This window comes from Stigmatopora argus, chromosome 3 (assembly GCF_051989625.1).
Source record: "Stigmatopora argus isolate UIUO_Sarg chromosome 3, RoL_Sarg_1.0, whole genome shotgun sequence".
Taxonomy (NCBI): Eukaryota; Metazoa; Chordata; class Actinopteri; order Syngnathiformes; family Syngnathidae; genus Stigmatopora; species Stigmatopora argus.
The window spans coordinates 16,490,097-16,512,910 of record NC_135389.1 but is presented as its reverse complement, the minus strand read 5'-3'; the positions used below and the strand labels follow the sequence as shown (position 1 = coordinate 16,512,910).

General features: G+C 41.4%; 1 protein-coding gene across 2 annotated transcripts in view; it reads right to left on the bottom strand.

Annotated features, from left to right (window-relative positions):
* The window catches only part of LOC144071310 (ras-specific guanine nucleotide-releasing factor 1), a 33,481-nt gene that overhangs the window by 8,426 nt on the left and 2,241 nt on the right, over positions 1–22,814 (bottom strand). Inside the window, exons 3-16 of one of the 2 annotated variants that reach the window (XM_077596298.1) lie at positions 17,986–18,138; positions 8,196–8,302; positions 7,845–7,992; positions 6,723–6,815; positions 5,854–6,107; positions 5,021–5,100; positions 4,758–4,951; positions 3,734–3,843; positions 3,108–3,226; positions 2,851–3,011; positions 2,212–2,275; positions 1,830–1,972; positions 1,661–1,743; positions 1,332–1,580 (exon numbers count right to left, since the gene is read on the bottom strand). In XM_077596298.1, the coding sequence (XP_077452424.1) occupies positions 1,332–1,580; positions 1,661–1,743; positions 1,830–1,972; positions 2,212–2,275; positions 2,851–3,011; positions 3,108–3,226; positions 3,734–3,843; positions 4,758–4,951; positions 5,021–5,100; positions 5,854–6,107; positions 6,723–6,815; positions 7,845–7,992; positions 8,196–8,302; positions 17,986–18,054 (1,874 nt within the window). In that variant the 5' untranslated portion in view covers positions 18,055–18,138. Of the gene's footprint in view, positions 1–1,331; positions 1,581–1,660; positions 1,744–1,829; positions 1,973–2,211; positions 2,276–2,850; positions 3,012–3,107; positions 3,227–3,733; positions 3,844–4,757; positions 4,952–5,020; positions 5,101–5,853; positions 6,108–6,722; positions 6,816–7,844; positions 7,993–8,195; positions 8,303–12,162; positions 12,759–17,985; positions 18,139–22,814 lie in introns of those variants that run through there. The other variant, XM_077596297.1, reaches the window with a different exon arrangement.

The window sequence follows — 22,814 nt, the reverse complement described above, 5'->3', positions numbered from 1 at the left end:
GGGGCTCCTGCCTCTGGCCTGCGGAGAGCCGACTCGGCCCCACCGCAACGCTCCATCAATATTTCACACGGCGGAGAGGAGAGGACGAAGAGAGGCGAGGGTGGGGTCCTGCAGCACCAGGCTCGGTTGCCATAGCGCCACGGAGAGCGTCGGAGACATTTTTAGACGGGCGACGGCCCGACCCAATTAATGTTTTTGACCATGGAAAAAAAACGCGTATTTGAACAGAGAGATGGTTTTGCTGGATTTACTCCTCATTATACTTTTGAACAATGTTTACCCGCCTGTGTGCATTTAACTTTGTCAGACTAAAATGTCACAAAAACTATAAAGATTGAATAAAGTAGATAGTCATTATTGATACATTTAGTGTTTAATTTAAAGTGATAAAATAAAATCTATTAAAAATAACACATTAATAGATTGATAAACCATAAATACATTTAAATGTATTTCTTTACACATTTTCTTACTGGGTGTGAAATTTAGGCCTGAATGCAAAGCTATTATCTGGGTGTGAAAATTGCAAAGAAACAAAACAACAACAACAAAAAATAGCCAGTGAAAGATTATTTAATAGTTTTGCCGGCCAATATCCGTTGCATGTTAGATAACATAAATACATAACATCAGTTAACAGATTTTTTTTTGTTAGTTTTAACAGCTGCTGTTAGCTAATTTGTTTTTAGTTTTTATCTGTAATGTTAAAATTTGGAACTAGAGGATTTCCATTTTTTTTTTTTAAACGCTCCAGCACATCAAATATAAAGAAAACAGATTATTCATTCTGAGTTTTTATCTATAATGTTAAAATTTGGAACTAGAGGATTTCCATTTTTTTTTTTTTAAAGGCTCCAGCACATCAAATATGAAGAAAACAGATTATTAATATGTTTTTACATGAACTGCAATGATCATTGAGTGCAAGTAGTAACAACATAGCAAGTAAGGTTAGATGTAGAGAAAAAACTTGAGGTGCTAGAAAAAAAGAAAATTAACTGCAATTTTGAAATCAGCATGGCCATTTTTGTTGTAATTATCTTAAAAATTGTTGTTCGGGGTCCGCAGACATCAATTTTTGGTGACATTAGGGTCGGTGTGAAAAATGAAATTTTGGAATAATTGTGTGTGTTCATTTCATTGCTGTTGATAAAACTTTGATGAGAACGGCTCTATATCGTTAATATAATATATTGTTTTATATTAGAAGATTTTTAGTTGGTGGTGTGCCTTGAGATTTTTTTCGACGCAAAAAGTGTCCCGCAGCTAAAAAAAAAAGAAGTTAGGGAAACACTGCTCTAAATAATCAAGCAAAGTTTTGCGTGACTCACCGAGCAGGAATGGCGCTGATGGGCTTCTTGTAGATGGTAATGAGTTTATCCAGCACTACGTTGGCAGTGGTGAACACACGGTAGGAGTGCAGGAAGGTGTTGAGGAAGTCGATGGAGAGGAAGCGAAGGTCGGTCAACCTCTCCAGCAGACGTTCCACGCTGGCATAGCGGATCTGCAGCACCTTGCAGGAGTTCATCATTTTGCTAAAACGAATGTCCACGTCATCGCAGTACAAAGTGGAGTCGGACCTGGGTAGAAAAAAAAAAGGGAGCACACGGTAATGATATGATATTTTATGCCCCAGAAAAAAGAACAAACACTAGCTTACTTGATCATTTGTGGAACGGTGACTTTGGAGTTGTCCTCAAAGGCGTTCATCATGAGGCCATTGCAGCGGATGTTGTCAATGCACTGCGGGACACGCCAGGCAGCACAGTCAACATAATTATCAGGGCAGCTCACACAAGAACGTCGCAGAGTGCCGCGTGAGAACATGCCTGGCTGATGTCACTGGTCCACGCGGACTTCTCCTGCCTGGAGGAAGCCACCAGGATGACTGTAAAGGACTGACTGTCCTTTGGCTCCACCACAATCTTGAAGTCCAGATGCTCCATGTCCTGACCGCCTTTGTCTGATTTGGCTACGGACATGACTACGTTTACTCAAGTTACACGGAATAGGACATCTGACCCAGTTCAAATGAGTGGCGGGCAGTGCCTTTCACATTTTCTGATTTCAATTCTGGAAAATGACGTGGTCTCAGTGGTATCGCTTTTGATTTAAATTATTGCCATGGGATTATTTTTCATCATGTGGTATACAGGGAGCTGCATATTATTTCATTCCCGCAAGGTGCAATGCAATGAAGAGTAGACTCACACTCATCATCTGTGCCCTCAGGATCCTCCAAAAGAGTGCAGTCTATAAGGGAGACGACACCGTTCTGCAAACAACATACAACCGGCATTTTTTAACATTGTCATTGTTAGATCAAAATATTCTTGTTTCTGGGGCCTGTCCGAAATAACCACAGTTTGATTTTATTATTTTGTTAGATGACGCAAATGTGAACCGTTCTACCAAAATCAGACACTTCTCCCAGAGTAAAATTGAGATAGGACACCTTCTAAAGCCGATGTTTTTTTTGTTCATACATTTTCAAAATGACTTACAAATAGATACTCGCCTCAGAAAGTTTCACCAAAAGTCTGGGAAGGACTTTTGAAAAGCAAACATATTCCCCCGTTTTTCGGCTTTCGTGGTTTTTGCGTTTTCACTGCGGAAATATTTTTCCACAGTATTCCCTCGTTTTTCGCGGTGTACTGGAAAACCCCCGAAACGCGGAAAACCGCGAAAAACGGGGGACACGAAGTAATAAGTAAACTCAACTTGAGTTGCCAGATCAAAACGGCACGGATAACCTCCCTCGTCTCTGCAGAGGTTAGCAACTTTGATAAAAACCTCACCTTTGTCGCCTGACCAGATATCTGAGATACTGAGAGAAGATCGATGGCCCACCTTGGTGAGATGAAGCTTTCCCCCGGACCCTCTGGTGCAGATGATGAGATGCTTGGAGAAGAGAAAGCACTGCCTCTCCCCTTCCTTCTTCAAAGACAGCGAGCCCAGGCGCCCACGGGTGATCTTGCCCTTCTCGCTCATCGGTACCTGGATGAGCGAGCCTGAGATGCAGGACAGAAAACAAACATGAACTCCCCTGGTTACCATGAACGACAATAGAGATCCGGTTTCTTTCGCGTTGACCCCCGTCGGCTTACCTTGTCTTACAAATGTCTGGCTGGTGTCCAGGAGGATCTCACAACCTTCCACAATCATGCGCTCAATGGCCAGGTTCTTGCGGATGTTCTCTGTCTCGCTCACCTCATCGTGCATGATTCTAAGAAAAATATATTCTATTCATCCCATCAGAATGGATATACAGTACAAAGGGAGTTTTCAATATTTTAAAAGAAAGCACACACGGAAGCAAGTATTGCATCATTAAAGCCCCACAAAAAAAATGTTGGACAAATTTTGGAGAACGCCGTATTTTAGCCCAGTCTTCCTTGAAGATCTTTACTGTGCGAGTGGTTTATGGTGGGCTTCAATATACTATAGTATGAAAGTTACTCCATGTAACTGATGTTTTATTTTGACGCCTTCTTAAAATAAAAAAAAGTTAAACTACTGTTTAGTAGTCCATACAGTTATTCAAAATTATAAAAATACATTTTAAAACGTGGAAATTATTGAGATCGGAAAATATAGGGATAAACTGTTTTTTTGTCGAATTACCCAGCACTAGTACCATAAAGGGCCACTGAAACTTTGCTACTTTCAGCAATTTTTTTAATCTTATTGGTCTTCTCCTTTCTGTAAAACCTTCTTTTACTTCATTTTTTACCTCGAAAGCTCCTCCAGTTTGGATTTGGCGTAGTCCAGGCTGTTCCTCTCTATGTGTTCATGCGGCGTATGGGCCAGAAGTTCATGTAGCGTGAGGATGTAGCGGGGAATCTGCGCACAAGCACAACAGCGGCCGGCGTCCGACCGATATTACGGCGCGTCTTGCCAGAGAAGAGTCGTTATTAAAGCTGAGCCCCAAAACAACGGCTTTTATAGGCACGTTTAAGTTGGTGATCAGGCATGACATCGTTGAATTTTTCTTCACTTTTTTGCTACCAAACGCGGCGATACACGTCCAGCCTTTTCGGACTTGGCTGACAGTGAGGATTCGCTATCCGCTTTTGCTTTTTTAGCATTTCCATTTCACTCTGTTGATTTTAGGATATTTAGCGATCACTGTCTGTTGCTATCCGTTTTAATTCCCTGTGAATGTTTTCGTAGCACTTCTGGGTCACTTCCTCTTTATTTTGGGTCACTACCTGTGGATTATGGGGTGAATCTGGATCACATCTTCTTGTTATCAGGTCACTTCCTATTGATTTCAGGTCATTAATGGTTTCCTTTTCAAATTCCCTTAAATTATTTGTAGCATTTCTGCTGATTTGGGGTTATTACCTGATGATTATGGGGGATTTCTAGATCACTTACTGTTATTTTCAGGTCACATTCTCTTGCTTTAGGGAATTTCTAGGTCATTTCCTGATGATATCGAGACACTTTCGATGGGTTTGGGGCATTTCGTGTTTGTATTCCTGTTTGTATTCGGTGTGGGGTTACTTTCTGTCGATATAGTGTTATTTTATGGTGATTTTGGGGCATTTGCATGTTACAAAATCAACTATGACCATCCGTGGTCCCTAAACCTGTCCGTGACCCAGAGAAATGATAACTTGCTCTCTACGGGGTAACTTGGAACCTAAAGGCAACAATAAGTCCGAAATAAATTCATCGAATTCATCAGTCCTGGGACAAAAAAATAAACAAATAAATAACAACTGTACTCTAACAATAAAAAAAGTGCTAACCTGAAACATGGGGTATGTAAGGAAGGTCTCCAAAGTTCTCTCCTCACAGTCGGGCTTTGCTTCGTACTGCTTCAGTAGCTTGTCAAAGTCTCGGTTTTGCTTGCAGTGAGCTAGTATTTGTAGGCTGTACTGGTGGTTCCTCACAAACTCCTGGTAGATGTTCAGCATGGGCAGCAAGATGTCGAACAGGTCGGCTAGCGGGGTAGCTAGGGTTAGCGCTTTGATTTTCTGTGGAAAGTATGAAAATCCAAAGTTCTCCTTACCCAGCACCAACGTTGGCCAGCTGGCTATTCTGGCTTTTAACCCCTGGTAGAAGATCTGATGTAGAAACATGATAGTTTCACTGCAAAAAATAAAAAAGGTAGGGGTGAGAAAAGTCAACAGGTCAAACAATTTTGGTCAGTTTCTCCAACATCCTGTGAAGTTGTGCTGCAGTGCTGATCCAGACTGGCTGCCTGTCAGCGTAAATGTCCTTCGATACGTGAGCGAGTGGGTGGATTTCCATTAGGCCAATGAGAGGCTCATGCAGATTAATGAGCAAGATAAGTGTCCATCGCTTGTCTGATAACAGGGTGAGGCCAATTGTGATTTGATTCAGGATAAAAGTAATACTAATATATGTCATTGTAGCAAATATATGGTCTGTAGGGGCCCATTGCTGTAATATTGTATCTCATAATTAACCTGCACTGCTTCTTACTGGACTCCAGTGTTTCTTAAAATCTTCTTAAATGGTAAAAGTTAAGTGAAGGGTGCAAAAAAAATGCATTCAAGGTGACGCCCCCAATCACATGCAATTGTAGCCCTAAAGGTACAAGAATGTAGTTCATTCTAAGAATAGCCATTGTGTGATTATAACAGTGACATATTTGCACTCACTCAATTTCATGCTGGGTGAAACTAGAGCTGCATCCTAAGAAATTAGAGCACTGCTGAACATTTATTTTTAAATTCATATTTTGCACACCCAGTACAGTTAAATAACTAAACATGCAATAAACTAAATACAAATATTTACTCAGTCAGCCACTGTTCCAGGATGGACCATGCTTTTTTTTGACTGCTTTTTGTGAATTATTTTTGGAGAGGTTCCAACCTGTTGAGGAAAATACTGCTGACGTCGTCATGGGTGATGGGCGGCTTCTTGGAGCTGGCGGCCATGCGAAGCGGCCTCAAGAAGTTGTTCACCAGGATGTGCAGCTGCTGCACGTACTCGGCTTCCGAGTCCAACATGCTGAAAACCACCTGGTTCCTCTTCCTCATGCTCTCGGCGTGCGGTGAACGGATGTAATCTTGGATGATGGTTTTCCACTTCCTCCTGCAGATCCAGCCTCGCAGGAAGCTCTGGACCTGCAGCCACACACACGAAAATAATGGTACTCGGACATTTCGCCGAAAGATGTTTGGTCCCCGGACGCTTGGTCGACCGGACGTTTGGTCAACCGGACGTTTGGTCGACCGGACGTTTGATCGACCGGACGTTTGGTCGAACGGACGTTTGGTCGAACGGACGTTTGGTACAACGGACGTTTGGTAGAACGGACGTTTGGTAGAACGGACGTTTGGGAGAACGGACGTTTGGTAGAATGGACGTTTGGTAGAATGGACATTTGGTAGAATGGATGTTTGGTCGCCGGGTTGTTACTGTTGAAACCAGCTCTCAAAATTATAATCATAAGAGAGAGAGAGAGAGAGTTTAGTATCTAAATATCTAATATCAAAATATCAACAGTAAACTCTGTCATAATTTGACAGCGAGCGAACCCGGTGACCAAACGTCCGTTCTACCAAACATCTGTTCTACCAAACGTCCATTCTACCAAATGTCTGGTCGACCAAACGTCCGGTCGATCAAACGTCCGGTCGATCAAACGTCCGGGGACCCGACGTCTTTTGACGAAACGTCCGGTCACGGAAAATAATAGACGTTATGTTAAAAAAATGGCTGAAATTGAAGAGTTTTACTTTTTTGATCTTCTTGATTTCAGAATCATCTTCACTCGGGGCCGCCGTGGGACTGGCGTGAATCTTCTCGTTGTCTTTTAAATGCCCAGAGATCTGGAATGAGGAATGTTGAAACAAGAATTAATTTTTGCACATTCACTTTAGTAAAGGATTCACTAGTTGAAATAGATTAGATGTCCACCACTGTCAGCCAATAAGTTTGTCACAGCAAAGAGTATTTTAGTTTCCACCTCTGTTTAAATGCACTATTTTCCAAGTGGCAAGAAGACCGGAGCTGCCGTGTTTGATTTAATTGCCGTTGGATTTCATAGAGGAGACGTGATATAAAACAGCGTTCATGCATATTCCCTTCTCCTAATTCCATTTCACAGGCGTCACATTAGCACATGAAAGGAAAATGACTATTTGATGAGAAGAATGGGGAAGGCAGCACTTTGGAAGCATTGTCGCTGAGAGGACATGCAAAGTGGAGGGCGGGGAATAGCGCCCCCTGTGACATGCAACAGCTTGGGGCTCTGGACGGCAAATGCAACCGTCAGCGTAATCACAACTATTGCTCTTGCATGTTTTAGTACATAAGTTTCACTGAATATTATTTTGGCTCTCCTAGTCAAAATGAATTGGACAACTGTCGCCGTCATTTCTCTTTTTTTAATTTATTCATTCATTTTGCATTTTGCTAGCATCCTATCCATAGGCTTTCTATTCTCTTGTTGCCGTGTGACCGTTTTGTCAACATTTCCCAGCTAGCGCTGCACTAGCAAGCTAGAAATGACCATCAATTCTGGTTGTGACATCACAACCAGAATTTGTGAAGAAAAGCATTCCCTGATCCGCCTGACCAGCCACCCCTAAACATTTGTTAGATTGTGGTAGCGTTACTTATGTATTTCAACCAATCCGCTCGCATGATTTGACACTCGTCATCACACAGAAAATGATGGCATTTAATTTTGATGCGTCTGTTTGTTTGTTGTTGTTATTTGTGCACTATGTGGTGAAATATTTAAATCTCATTTTACTTGTATAATGACAATACAAGCATTCAATTCAATTCAATGTGCCACCCCGGAATTTTCAGTTGCGCAATAGTTAATAATAAGCTAGCTCAGGAAAACTTACCTCGGATTTAAGCCGTTCAATCTCGATTTCTCCATCTTCTATCTGTTGTCGAAGTTGCTTGGCAACCGTTTTCTCCGTCTCCACAATTTGAAGCAGATGAAGATACTTCTGCATGAGGGTCTCGTGCTCGGTGGCCAAGTTTCTGTAACTGTCAGAAGCGGGCACACACAAGCCATCAGGATTTCTTGTGAACAAAGCATTTCTTCTCTTATGTAACCATGGCAACGCCAACCCCCCTACAGACTGAGGACATCAGTCAAATAAATATGACTTAGCCTCTGCCGACAAACTCTAATTGCCCAAGCTGTACATTTCAGCTTGTGCTTTTTGGGGTTTGTTTCTTTTGTTTACCAGGCGTGCGATATGGCGGCCACCCAATCATCGCAGTCCTTCACATCTTCTGTGCGCAACTCCAGGGCCTTTTGGTTTTCTTGAGTGAAGCTGACGGTGAAATAATACTGCAATAAAGAGAGCAGACATTTTTTTTAACATGTTCAATGCTGTATTATAGACAATGACGTTCAAAACAATGTACGTAGCTATCCTTCATCATTTGAGGATAATACATTCTGGAGATCAAAAATACAATAATGAATAAATGATTTGTGGATACTTGGCCATACTTGGATTGGGATGGACAAATCAGATGCAATTAACAAGAAGATACAATTGTTATTTGAAAAACGGCTTGTTGGGAGACAAAATTAAGTGTGCGCCAGTTCAACTCAAGCAATTTTGAAGCCATTGCTCATTTTGTGGCTGGAACATTTCATGAAAAGTATAGCTTTAAACCAAGTGGCATATCTAAAATATGATGATGTAAATCGATGTTTTGTATTTCAATCGAATTGGATCATAAATTCTTTTTGTGACCAAATTTTCACGACTGAGGCAATTTTAATACTGTCACAATTGCTAGAAATTCATATTCAAACCTCTACTTTGTATACGTGCCTCCCACTTTACAACTCGTTTACCGCCAATAAATGACAGAGAGTAGTAGTTAGTTAGTAGTCATTTCGGCACAGATTTTCCGCTGAAATGAAAATTTTATTTCATTTTTCTTAGAAGAAAGATGTGCGGTAATGGTGGCGTGATTGGATTGGATTGGATAACTTTATTAATCCCATATTCGGGAAATTTCATTTTGACAGTAGCAAGAAAAGGCATAGTTATAAGTTAGACAGTACAGTCGCAAAGGCCGCAGAACAACAAAGCAAAAGCACAAAGTACAAAGCAAATCAAAATAAATGGGATCATTAAGAATCACCAAATCAAATCATTCAGACAGAAAAGCAGCAAAAACACAAAACGAGCAAGAGTGGACGGAGGTACCGCCACCGGCTGCCGCGTGAACAGCGCCATTTTGGTTGCGGTAGCAAAAACGGATACAGACTCAAAAGACGTAAAGTTGGACGTATCGGTTTTAACTTTCGACCTCCAGCTCGCGCCCATGTTTCGGGGAAGCCGCGTTTTCTTCAACAGCGCCCACCCACGCCATGGATGGACGGATGGAGCTCAGCGAGAAGCCTCCCCCTCCATCCCAGGGATTTCTCTTGGTTCCCAGGAGGAAATGCCATAAGACACGGAGGCTGGAGCCACGGCCAATTATGTAACTGTACGATACCTGTTTCCTAGCAACTTGGCTCGACGTGAACAGTCGGGCTGTTGTTGCGTTTTGTGGTGTCACTCCAGTCTTGACGAGCGCGCTAGCTTTCTCGCACTGCAGCAACAACTCATTTGAAATGGTTATGATCTCCAAATTGCACTGCTTTACCACATTAGCTCGTCCGATCAAACAACCAGGTCTTTTTTGTAACTTCTCCAATTAGTGTTTTCAGGCGGCCGCCGCGTTTCCGACAACGTCGAGCGAAGGTGTCATCGCTCATCTTCGGCCCGAGCGTGTTCAACAAGCGCCCATCAACGCGTAATTGATGGTTATTCACGCCTGACTGCTTGGCCATCTTCACATTCATTAGGTATTCATCTTACTGTAATAGGGGATCTATTTCTGGCAGAACGGCATGCATGTTGCTGCACTCCCTCCCCACGCGGTCCATCTTCCAAAGTGTCTGGTGAGAGGCGATGCCAAACACGCTGTCTGCTCCCTCATTCCTATTTACGGCTGAGTCATGCATCTTTCAAATCATTACAGGACTTCAAGAGTTGGGGATGTGTGAAAGATAATAGGAAACGTGAAGTCTTTGAGACTAGTTTTGGAAGATGCCAAAACATTTTTAGTCACGGTTACAGCCAGCGAAAAATGGAAAAACAGAGAAACGCAGTCATTGAACTGAAAGGGCGTTTAGAACTACCGGATTTACTCGCATATAAGCCATACCCTTCAAATTGCCTTAAAATCGTGGAATTTTACCATTTCTCGCGTATAAGCCGCCCCCTGGTTCACAATTTTCACCTCCATATTCATGGTTTCAATAGGGAGCACAAATGTGTTACATTGAAGGAAAAATCTTAAGAAAAATCATCACACGTGGTATTTCTGAGATAATGTATGAATCAAAAGCACATTATTAGGGTCAATATCATAAGGAAGTTAGTCATTCATCCAGTAATGGTAGTTTTCTTACTGCAAAACAGAAAATAACCATCAAATAGTAAATGTTAATTTGCCAACATTTACTGGTGAAAAAAAGAATAACAATGCTGTAAGTCTTGTGCGCATATAAGCCTTACCCTTCATTCAGTCATCATTTTCTTTAGTTACAAATACGGCTTATATGCAAGAAAATACGGTAATATCACATAGCGTGCTGATAAAATGCCGAATAGGAGCGAAAAAAATCAAGCAAATGTATTTTTAACTTATTCAGTACAAAGATGTGTTTTTATGTCTTTCATCTTTTTTGAACGGTGTGTCTAAGGCTGAGGCAATTTCATAGACAGGATAACCTCGTTGTTTCCTCACTCGTAACCCTGAGATACTTTTACTCTTCTAATCAGGGAAGAACCCTGACCTGGAAGGGGCGTGCCACATTTTTCCGACGGAGGACCGTGGGCTCGTTTTTTGGAGGATCTTGTTGTCAACCTGATTGATTCACGCTTGGTTGCGAAACCCTCCAATGTGAGTTGAAGCCAACAGAACGACATCATCTACAAACAGCAGAGATGCTAGACTGAGGCCACCCAACTGGACGGTACTCGGTCGTTTGGTCGCCGGTCTTTTGGTCGCCCGGAAGGTTATTAAAAATTACCATTTAAATCGTCACTCAAATTCCCTAAATACAAACTGTGAATTATTATTTAGTCATACTTAATGCCCTATTATTTATTAGGGCTAAAGAAAAGCTCCAAATTTCCCGTACTTTTATTGTGTTTTGTTGGAGAACTTGTTAAGACGCTGACTGACGTAGCTTCTTAAAGGGACAACTCATGTACATACAAACTCTTATACACTCAGACATCGGCTCAGTGAAACTGCTCAGGGCCATTGTTGGCTTTTATTGATGCGTAGACTGTGTTGTTTTACCTTGTTTTGTCGCCGGTCTTTTGGTCGCCCGTTGTTTGGGTCCGGGCAACCAAAAGAGCGGCGACCAAAAGACCGGCGACCAAACGACTGCACACGCAACTGGACCGACCACCTTAAGGCCATTTTCTGTCCATAAAAGTTAAGAACAGAAGCAATGACACAAAGGCTGCAACAGTCCAAATGAATCAGTGGCAGCCAACCAATTAAACGAGTGCTCTGTAAGGGTGAATTAAAAGTCATATTTTGGGCAAGAACGGATTTAATGAATTGAACGCCTGTCATTGGTCAATGAGTTCATTGCAACAGCCCATTAGATTTTTGGTATTTTGGATTGCATTCTTTTTGCCTTCATTTATCAAAATCGCCACACGATGATACTATTGCCCCCCACCCCAACTTTAAAAAAAAATAAAGAAAGAAAACAAGTGACAATCCATCCAAACAACGTGCGCACGCAACATTTTGGATCTTTGAAGGGGGAAAAAAAGCCACATAATACCATTTTGCGGGTGAGTGGATGATCTAGCGATTTGCTGTTTACAAGCAGGACACTGCAGCAGAAATTGGCATTAGGTGTTAATATTGTGACCTCATCATTAATGCTGTGCATGGATTACATAACTCGCGAGAAGACGGCAAGCTGCAACCGCGTGCTGCCGCTTCGCTTCCGCCCCCCCTTCTTTTTTTCCACGAAGCAAAAAAAAACAAAAAACAACATGCTTTAGAGCTTTGGATTTGGATAGGCCGGTTAGCAAGACCTAGCGCCGCGGCGTCGGAAGCCGCGCGAGTGCGGCTTATGTAGCGCACGTGCGTGTGTGTTTTTGCGCGCACCTGCTTTTCCAAACACTCCTTGGCCGAAAGCGCGGGTTTGGGCGAAGGCGCTCTGTCGCATATGCATCCCTCCAACAGGTACAATCCCGACGGACGCGAGCTGCTCTCGTTCTCGAAATAAAAGAGCATGTTTTGCAAGAGCGCAAACCACTTGCTGTGCCATTTGGTGTTGTCCGAGCTCTTCTTGCTCAAGCACCCCCGCCTGGTGCCGTCCTTTTTGGCCAAAAGCCCCAAGTAGGTGACATGACCGTCATTCAGCCGTATTCCCTTCTGCATGTTTGCTGGAGAGGACTCTTGCACGCGCCTTACATCATCTCTCCAAAGAAAAAGAAGAGCCGCAAAGAGGAGACTTTTAAGTGGAAAAGCGAGAGCTGCGCCGGGGGAAGAAGCCCTTGCAGGTCCACATGGTTCGCTGGTGACGGAGACAAGCTGGAGGTTGGAAGTCCTCCTCCCGTGGAAAGGAAAGGGGAGAGAAAAAAAAGAGCTCCAGAAAGCAGCGGGCTCGCTGATGGCTGCTGAGCGAGGCAGAGCTGGCTCAGGTCACATGACGCATGCTTGGGGAAGCAGATTTCAGCACCTTGGACAGGGAGCGCTCCACAGCGGGCTGCGCCAAACCACCGCCACCCCTCCTTCCCCCATCACTCACAAAAAAAGGGAAAATTCTTGGAGTCCACTGTGAATTAGAACTACAGCGCTTTTTTTTTTCTTTCTGGTAAAAAAAATGCATGCATGATTTTTTTTCTTACTGTATTAAACATATGAGGCAATGACTTGATTCTTAAAAATAAATTAAAAAATAGTAAAACAATCCTTTTTTACTCAATTCTGATCCCGCGTTTAGCAAATGAAAGTGGGAGGATTTCATGTCAGCCCATTAATTTCCCTGAAATCGGCCTTCAGGGAAAAAAAGTTTGGACACCCCCGTTTAAATGGAGCACATTGATGTTGGAACCCTCGTTAACGTTTTCAATGCTATTGATGTTTTTGACCCCATGACACCGACCACTTGTTTGTTTTCATTATCTTCAAATATATTAAGTGCAGTTAAAATCCAATCACAAAAAAACACTGACAATTGACAATGCTAGATATCCCATCCATTTGAATAGTATGACCGCAATCTATCAATGCAGTCACTAAAAATTGCATAATTATGCCAAGAGCTCCGATCCTTACATATTTGGACAGCAAAAAGTGTGAGAAAAAAACAAAAACAAAACAATCTATCATAGGCAGACACCATTGTGTATCATACTGTTTGTCCTTGTCATCCCAGGTGATTAAGAGCAACGCGGTTGTGTTGGAGCAAATCAATTGCTCAACAACAATTAGGTTAGACCCCTCGTGACCGCCATGGATTACCGTTTAGGGTCAAGATATCAGAAATCAATGTCTGTTTGTTTTTACAAATCCACGAACATTAAAAAGCAAGACTGCTCTATTTAAGGGCCTGTTCACTACTCTGTTTCAAAGCGATCATTGTATTTACTCATCCAAACCCAGGGTGTGTGTTGTGGTAGTTAGTAATGGAGCGACATGAAGAAATAGTAGTGTAGAGAGAGAGAAATTGAGATTAAAACAACTATTGATGGCAATAGACATCCAATCCATTTTAACTGGGAGGGGCCCCTCCTAGTTAAAATGGATTGGATGTCTATTACGGTCAGTGGTAGGCATGGAGTCGGTCACAAGAGAGTTATGAAACTAAATAAATTAATCAAATGAATTTTAATATATTCATACATCTTTTTCCACAATTTATTACAATTTGCTTTGAATTTTATTATTTTTATTGCGCCACTATTTAGAATAATTAAATGTTTTATTACTCAAGGCCTTGTTAATTTACATATTTTTCCTTATCACTGTATAAACAACAGACCTTTCATATATATACAGTAATCCCTCAAATATCAGGGCTAATGTAGATCCAACATGGCCACAATAATCGAAAAATCGCAAAAGTAGGATCACCCCTATTATAACTACTTTTTTGTGACATTTAAAAAAAAAATATTTAATAATCAATTGAAAAAAATCGCGAAGTGAAATTGCGATGGTCGATATATATATATATAAAAGAATTTCTTTTTAACTGCAGTGCAATGTCTATGATCAATATCCTACTGATAGAATCATTATTTCTTGGTTGATATGTTCCTTATTACAGCTTATATAAATAATACATTATAATAATGATATTAAAGCAAATATATATATATATATATATAGATATATTATATATATATAATATATTATACTATATATATATATTATATATATATATATATTATTATATATATATGCTTTAATATCATTATTATAATGTATTATTTATATAAGCTGTAATAAGGAACATATAAATCGAGAAATAATGATTCTATCAGTAGGATATTGATCATAGACATTGCACTGAAGTTATAAAGAAATTCTTTTTTTTTTCAGAAAAAGTGGAATATGCCTTGTTTTCAGAGTGACATCACGTAAAATGCAAAAGACTTTTTCCCATTCTACAGAGCTGGACAATAAAAAAGGCGAAGAAGCAGAAGACCCAATCTGCCTCCCGGAGCATTCAATTTCTTTAAAAGGCATCGTCTCTAATCTGCTGCCATCCGTTCGTGCAGCACATTTTACCAGGATTTATGACCTCATCCTCATTGTTATCCTTTCTGTCTCCAATCTATTTTGCCATCAATCTGTAGCATCTACACTAAGCAGTCTGTACATTGAGTTAGATCTTCAACTTAACCCTTTCGTGTACAAATGATCATTTATGTGACCGAAAACTTCTTACCAAACATAAATGTTTCATCTTATTTTATAGTTCCTAAAACAATCTTAAAAACTGCATCTTTTGCACCCAATTCTAAAATTGACATGTTTGGGCCTGGGACATCCCTTATACTACCTGAAGATTATGTACTATTTTGTTGCTTGCAGCCCTTAACTCATTGAGTGGCCATGTTTCACTGCCATGAATCGTTGGAAATTGGATTGGATGTCTTTCCTTTTCATTTCATTTTCTGAACCGCTTATCCCAACTGCCTATCCCAACTGACTTTGGGCCAGAGGCGGGGGACACCCTGAATCGCTGGCCAGCCAAACGCAGGGCACGAGGAGACAGACAACCATTCACACTTACACTCATACCTAGGGGCAATTTAGAGTGTCCAATCAGCCTACCATGCATGTCTTTGGAACATGGGAGGAAACCAGAATACCTGGAGAAAACCCACGTAGAACCGGGGAGAACATGCAAACTCCACACAGGTGGACCGACATGGATTTGAACCCAGGACCCCCACTGTGAGGCCGACGCGCTAACCACTCAGCCGCCGGGCCACCCGGGTTGGATGTCTATCGCCGTCAATAGCAGCTAATGAACACTTAAAAATAGAAAGGCATTTGGAAAATGACAATCATAATTTGTCCTTTGGCTCACATGATTTTTATATATACCGCACATAACTTATTATATAACTTGTTATGGACTTGATACCAAACACTTATTTCCATGTGAGCACAAGTTGTTGTTTTTAAATGTTCATTTGTCAATTTCTACAATGACTTTTTTTTCCAATCCTCTGAAAATGACTTTCTAATCCCGTCATCTAATTTGCGACGTCGCTACAGTACTGATAACGCACGACTCCCCCAAACTTTTAACAGCCTCCACTTGACTTCTTACCATGTATTATCACTTGCACTTTTGTTTGACACTTGAGTGATCTGTCCCTGCATGTGCTCATGTTTTGATATAAGCCAGCGGGAATGTCTTTCTGTCAGAGTGTCTGTGTCATCTGGTGTTTTCCGCCGCTGTCACAGAGGAGAGGGCCCGCCGTGGTGTCCTTCCCTCAAGTCTCCCGTGAGAAGGCTGCGGTCCTAATTACATGATCCAGCACGCTTCTAATTCGCCATACTCCTCGCAAATGACAATTACTAATGACTTCTTCCTTTTTTAAGCAACACACACTTTGTGTGCGAGCGGGACTCCCTCCTGCGTGCGCTCATGTGTGCGGATACAAAACAAGTTGCGGTAGTCTCTAAGACAAGCCAGCGTAAATAGGGATCGTAGTCAAAAAAACAAAACAAAAAAACAAATGCATGATGGCGTGTCCAACAATCTGGATTCGATTTGATGGTTGAGAGGAATCGTGTGAAGGGAGTTGTGTGTTTAGTTGGGGTGGGTAAGAGCGACTGCAATGCGGTAGAGTTGGGACAAAAAGTAGATTGAAAGAAATTCATTGACGTATCCCTACTTGAGAGCGTCTCTACATACAAAATATTCGGGTTACGAAATGCCGCAATGGGAAAATTTCGCCTCAGGATACGGAAGGAATTCAAATTGGTGATGTGTGGCCCTGATGCTACTTTCTTTGGTATTTGCTGTCAAATATTTGAGAAGCGCTGGTCGTGTGTTCGCCTGACAAATTCTGAGAGCAACTGTGGCAGAGAGCCTTTCTTTTTGTGTCGTGGTCAATATAATGACACTGGCGGTCTACCGGCCTGTTGTTCCGAGTTACAGTTTGGGGTTTGGAAACACGAATGGGGTGTGACATGTCCTCTCCATCGTGGCAGGCAGACGCAGCTCCAACGGCTGCTTCCTCTCAACTCGGCCTCAAATGTCAAGACTGTTCAGCCCGTCTGTCAATCATAGCTCACATAGAATATGACTGGGCACACTATACTGTTACAATAAATGGCCAGAATCTTTTTTTTTTTAAAGAAAGATAACCGCAAGGGATACTGTCAAATGTAGAAAAAAACTACATTTGAGCTCCTGTTTTGGACCAAACGACTGTAAAATGGATTTGTCTGCAAACAGTATAATGGTGACCTCACTGTATTCTCCTTTTCAAAAGAACCAGCATTCAGGAAACTGCATTGTCACTGTTGCAGTGGAGCCAACCTCCCAGTTTAGTCTCAACTGCCAGTATGCTGTCTCCCTCAGGGTGTAAAATTTTTACCTTCAATACAAACAGACCATCCACCAACTGGTCTTCAGTAAGTCAGCACACTTGACTGCCAAGACCACTGTCCCAATTGGTAATAGTGGAAAAAAAATGCATTTACATCACTACTACCAAAGACCAGTTACATATAAATCAAAGTATAAAATAAGTGCAAAATGCATTTTTTCCAAGAGTATTTTTGCCAAAATTAGGGTTGCTTAACAACAGAATTGTTTTTACGTGTACATTATGCGATTTAAGTATTTTTTGGCAACAACCTCTAATAGTATTTTGCGTGAAATTGTTGTTAAGGAGTTTTTTTTTATCCATAAAGAACTGAATTTTAGGATAGGTGTTTGACCGGACTTGGTCATGTCCAGACTCAGAATTCATTCTCAAAAGAATGTTAATGAGAAGTACACGAGCTCAGGACAACGATTAGGTTAACATTCAAAAGTTCTGGAGAGTTCTCCAATGTGCCCAAGTGTTGTGTAACAGTGCCGCCAAGTTTTTCCTCACATACACCCAGGATGTCTGGTTTGGTGCTCATGCAGAGTTCACGGCTGGTTAGGTGAGCATTCGCTTACAAGAGAGAATAAAGCTGCCAATCGGGACATTTCCAAAGGAACATCCGCCGTCTCATCAGAGTGACAATTGAACAAGTTCTTAGCTAGGTCTGGAAATACGCAACTTTTATTTTTTTCATGCCGAAATGAAATAGTGCGTACTGTCGGGACGCTATTCTGGGAGCAGAACATGAATAATAGAGCGGCGGGGCCAACAATGTCTGTTACGTTCCCTTTTTGCTGACCTGAGTGCACCGAGGAGAGGGGGAGACGCGTGGAAGTGTGTCTGCGACGAGCGAGCTGACCTGAGTCGCCGTGGCGCCATCCCAGCTCTCGTCTGGTGTCCAAGCCATTGTGATTTGCGCTCTTGCCATCTCGCCAGGTTAGAGCGTGTCAAGCCGCAGCGAGCCCCTAATTGAATGTAACACTCCAGGGGCTTTTCAGCTAGGGGCCTTCAACTAGGAAAGAGTAGAATACGAACATGGCAAAGGATGAGTGCATGCCAGTAAACAACAGAAATAAGAGAGTTATGCACAAAGCCAATGTCAGGTATTTCATTCTCCAATTTGAAATGTGAAAATTAGTGTTACGGCGAACACGAATCTGAGCAAAGTACAGTAAGGGCGCTCACAAGTTTGGCACCTTTGACAAAATAAAAGCATGTGATTCTGCATGTAGAGTATGAATGAGCCTCCATTTGGAGGGTGAAAAGTGCCTTTGGACCAAGGTTCAGGGTTGTTGATGCATCTTTATACACTATTGGATTCCAGGTGGACGAGACCGGCTGTGACTGTCACAATGTGAGAGGGAAATCTGCATGCCTCGCAGGGAAAACTCCTCCTGTGATTAAACATTACCAGCTGTCCACAGCAAAACTTTGTAAACTGCTCAACTTGGCAGTTAGGTCACTCTAACCTTGTAGTGGTAAAGCAAGACGCGTGTTAACTTTGCAGATCTTTTCCGTGACGTTCAGTATTGGCTTGTTTTCTTAAAACGACGTAGTGCTGAATAGACTATTATGGATATCAGTGGTGTGCCGTCAGGGCCTTCAAGGCCTTCTCTGCTGGCCTAAGAAATATCTGAATCACAGACCGATGTTAATTATATTTTGTCCATGAAGACTTATTAAATAATTCCAAATTGTCTGTCAGCTTCCTTTTATTGCTTTCCCCCTGGTTGCACTGCTTCCAGATGTGTGTTTTCATATTGAAGCATTTAACCAATCACATTTCAGCCATGTTTTGTTGCCAGGGTCAGAAATCTGCCTCAAGGCCTTCACAATCAGTTCTGCGGGCTCTGCTGCATTAAACAAGCGTCGATAAGACTGTTGCTTCAACCAATCAGAATTCGATTTGGTGACACCAAGGCATTCTCGCAGGCGTAGGGATACGTCATTGCCTTCTCGCAGGCATAGGGATACGTCATCGCTTTCACCAACTATGATTGACTAGTGATTAGCCAGAACTACCAAACTGTATCTGGAGCGAGCTGCACAAGCAAATATATTGTTGTGTTGATTTAATAGCGGTTTTGTCAACCCGCAATGGCTGAAGGAGGAGAAGAAATGGATTTGTTTGCAGATTTACTGTCAAAGCCATTATCAAGACGGACTTTTCAAGAAAAAAAAGCTGGACATCATTAAGAAAGGTCGGACAACTCCAAAGCAAGCAAGCCTGTCGCAACCGGGAACGAACATTTTCAGCGCTAAATCGAATAAAAACGTATGCCAGAAATATGACAGGACAGGCTCGACTTTCAGCATTAGCTTCGATGGCGATAGAAAAGAAGGAGGAAAGAAAGGAGGATGGATATTGTGTACATTTAAAAAGGATTTTTGGTGAGTAAAATATGGCTATATTCCTAAATAATATTTCAATTGTATGAGGTTATTATTGATGATTTTTTATGTGTCACAACTGTAGCTGCAGTAGAGGTTTTATAGCCATAAAATAGTTTTTGAGGGTTGGATTGAATCCGATAGCTGAAAGCCCCTCTAGAAAATACACGGACCGCCACTGATGGATATATATAGGAATCAAAGTGGGTGTGGTTTCGAACCCATAATACCTCTATAAAAAGATGCATCTTTATACACTATTGGTATATTTTTAAAAAAATCCTAAAGCTAGCGCCACATAGAGATGTACTGCATTTCCATTTGTTAGAAGAAAAAAAAAAGCATTTGACAAAAATGTGATTAACAACCAATTGAAAATTCTAGACAGCACACTGAATGGGAAGTTATAAATGTCAACTTTGAACATCCGCAATGTATTTAAACGCAAACCTGTGAAATTTTAACTCTTTTAAAGCTTCCGTGCATCTCTCTGTATTATACAAGTTGACATAAGATACAAATGATTGCCTCAAAGTAGGCCAATTACCAGTCACTATGAATAAAGACATTAATGCAATGTGGCAGAAGCCAAGAAGAGCAGCGACGGCAGGGTGTCTTCCATCAGCTAACATGAACTCAGAAGGGACACGTAAACAAGCCCCCTCTATTACATAAGCGCCGTCTTCCCACTGGAAACATCTCTTATTTGGTGGACCCACCCACTCCTTGTCATGTTAACTCAGCTTAACCCTCTCTGGCTAGAAAATTGTTTTCCTTGGACTTCAAAACATTCAATGCCTCAGCGTGGTTTAATATTACAAAATCTATCAACTCTACTCAAATTCAGTGAGTCCCTTGGTATATTTGAAACCCTCAAAATTGAATTTGGGCTCGCAACACAAAGCAGACAACAGCTCATGACTTAAAAAATAAAAAATAAACACTGCAAGTCAAGTTCCACTGTACTAAAACATTTAACAGTTGCCCATGCGCATTTTCAAAATTTAGAGGTCAAATTAAGTTCACCCGCTAAAAGAGTGCGTATCCTAAAACAAAGGGAAGTTCTGAACACAATCCAAATGCAATAATGAGAATATAATGAGTAGCATCCGTATGTAGAAAAAAAGTAGCAAAAGGTATGTGTGATGGGTGAAGCAGGAGTGCAGGGAAACAAGAAGGTACAGATAAACAAATTACAATAATACTAAATAAAGGGCGGGAGGTGTAAAAAAAAAAAAAATACTTTGGAGGTAAAAACTCAACCCGGAATAAAGGAATCTAATAATCAGACAAATAGTAAGGAAAGCAGCGAACCAAATACAAATGGACGAGACACTGGAAAAACCTGGACAAGACACAATTGGCTGAGGGAATCTGATTCTTCTCATGGTTTTAGTCGTATTTGATAAAGCTCCAGATAATTTAACTCAAATACAAAAAAAGAGAGTGAGAGAATCACTGTATTTTCATCATCAGCTATTTTAAACTGCAATAATTGTTCAATTATCACACATGTGATGTCATGCCGCGAACGAGAAAGGTTTATCCCATGTGGGCTGTGGTTACATAGAAATGAAAAGGCAGGGTGCAGAGACACTCCGCCCTCTTCCAAGTTCCCAACTACTCCATCAATGTTCAGATCGAATATGATCACGACAAATGCTGCTAGCGCGAAGTGAGTTAGCGAGGTCAGGTTAAGATCCATACGCTGACCTTCACGTTGGGCCGCATCATTGCTCGCACGGGCCCGATCATCAAGGCTATCAATGCAGACTAAACGACCTAAATGGCCGTTTCATGACGCAGCCTGATCGGTCACTTACGGCTCATTGCTGGCCAGTCCACGTTGTGGATAGACTTTCAATAATAGACTCTCTGCTGATCTGATAGGCTATGTCATATCATAATACTTATATAAAGACAATAAAAGCATTCGGTTCAATGATATTTTGTATTTTACGTAATTTTTTTTAATTAGATATACCACTTGGCTGCCGTTTATCTAACTTGGTTAGAATATAACATATTTTCTGGACTACAAGGCAGATTTCTTGTATAATTTGGCACTCCAGTGCAACTTATGTGTGAAATTATTCACACATTATCATACCTGTCAACCTCTGCCGATAACTGCCCTTATAAATGATTATGATTCCCCTTACAAACCCCCAAAAAACCTTACAAACACCGTACGACTCGTACGGTGTTTGTAAGTTTTTGGGGGGTTTGTAAGGGGAATCATAATCATTTATAAGGGCAGTTATCGGCAGAGGTTGACAGGTATGCATTATGCTATTGACTTTTGACTTATCCCTTCAAGGGGTCACCATGGCGAACCCATAGAATTGCAGGTAACTTAAACTGACTAAATTAGTACTTTTTTTTTACTTTTTGGGGGGGGGAAATATTTCAGCCGGTGGTTGCCTGTTTTGATTTGATTTTTAAAAAAATATTATTTTGAATGCCTTTCAAAATGGCATGTCTGTGTTTTGGATTTTATCAAATAAAATTGCCCCAAAATGTGACTGATACTCCAGTGCGACTTATTTTTTTCCCTGTCATTGGGCTTTTTTTTTTTAGCTAGTGCGGCTTATAGTCCGTAAAATACGGTATACATTTTTGCGACTGTGGGAGGAATCTGGAGAAGGTGGGAGATAACCATTGCAAGCAATAGCATGAAAATGCCACAAGAGAGATCCCGCGTTTGTCCAGTTTGTTATTGACTGTTTTGTTTTGCACTGGGTCATCTTTTGTCTTTTCTCCCAAATGAAATTACAAGCACATTCAGAGCCTTGGGTGAGCCTTTATGCCTCGTGTTACAAATGTGCAGGCTCACCAAGGCTTGCAAAGAGTGATTCAGCCACGAACTGTGAAAATGTCAGCCCCTATTAATAACACTTTTGCACAGAGCCTGTTACATTCTAACGTGCGCACTTTGTACTGTATATGTAGACGGTGGTGAATGTTGTGGCAGACTATTTATGTCGCACAGTGCACTTTTTTGCTTGATTGTGGATCTCAGAATAAGGCTGCAGCCCAAGGTTTAATAAGCCCCTTCAGTCTGCCTCGGTTAGACTCAAAGGCGAGTAGCAGCCGCCTGCAGTGCGCAACAACAGCTCCAAATCTGATCCACTTGCACAAGTCAATGTGAGGGTGTAATGCCAGTGCAAAAAAAAAAGTATGGTCTCCATTTCCATTTCACATCCCTGCATCCTACTTCTTTCTTTCAACGGTCTTGCATGAACTTATTACTGGTCATCGAATTCATGTTCAATGTACTTTCAGGAAGAAATACAT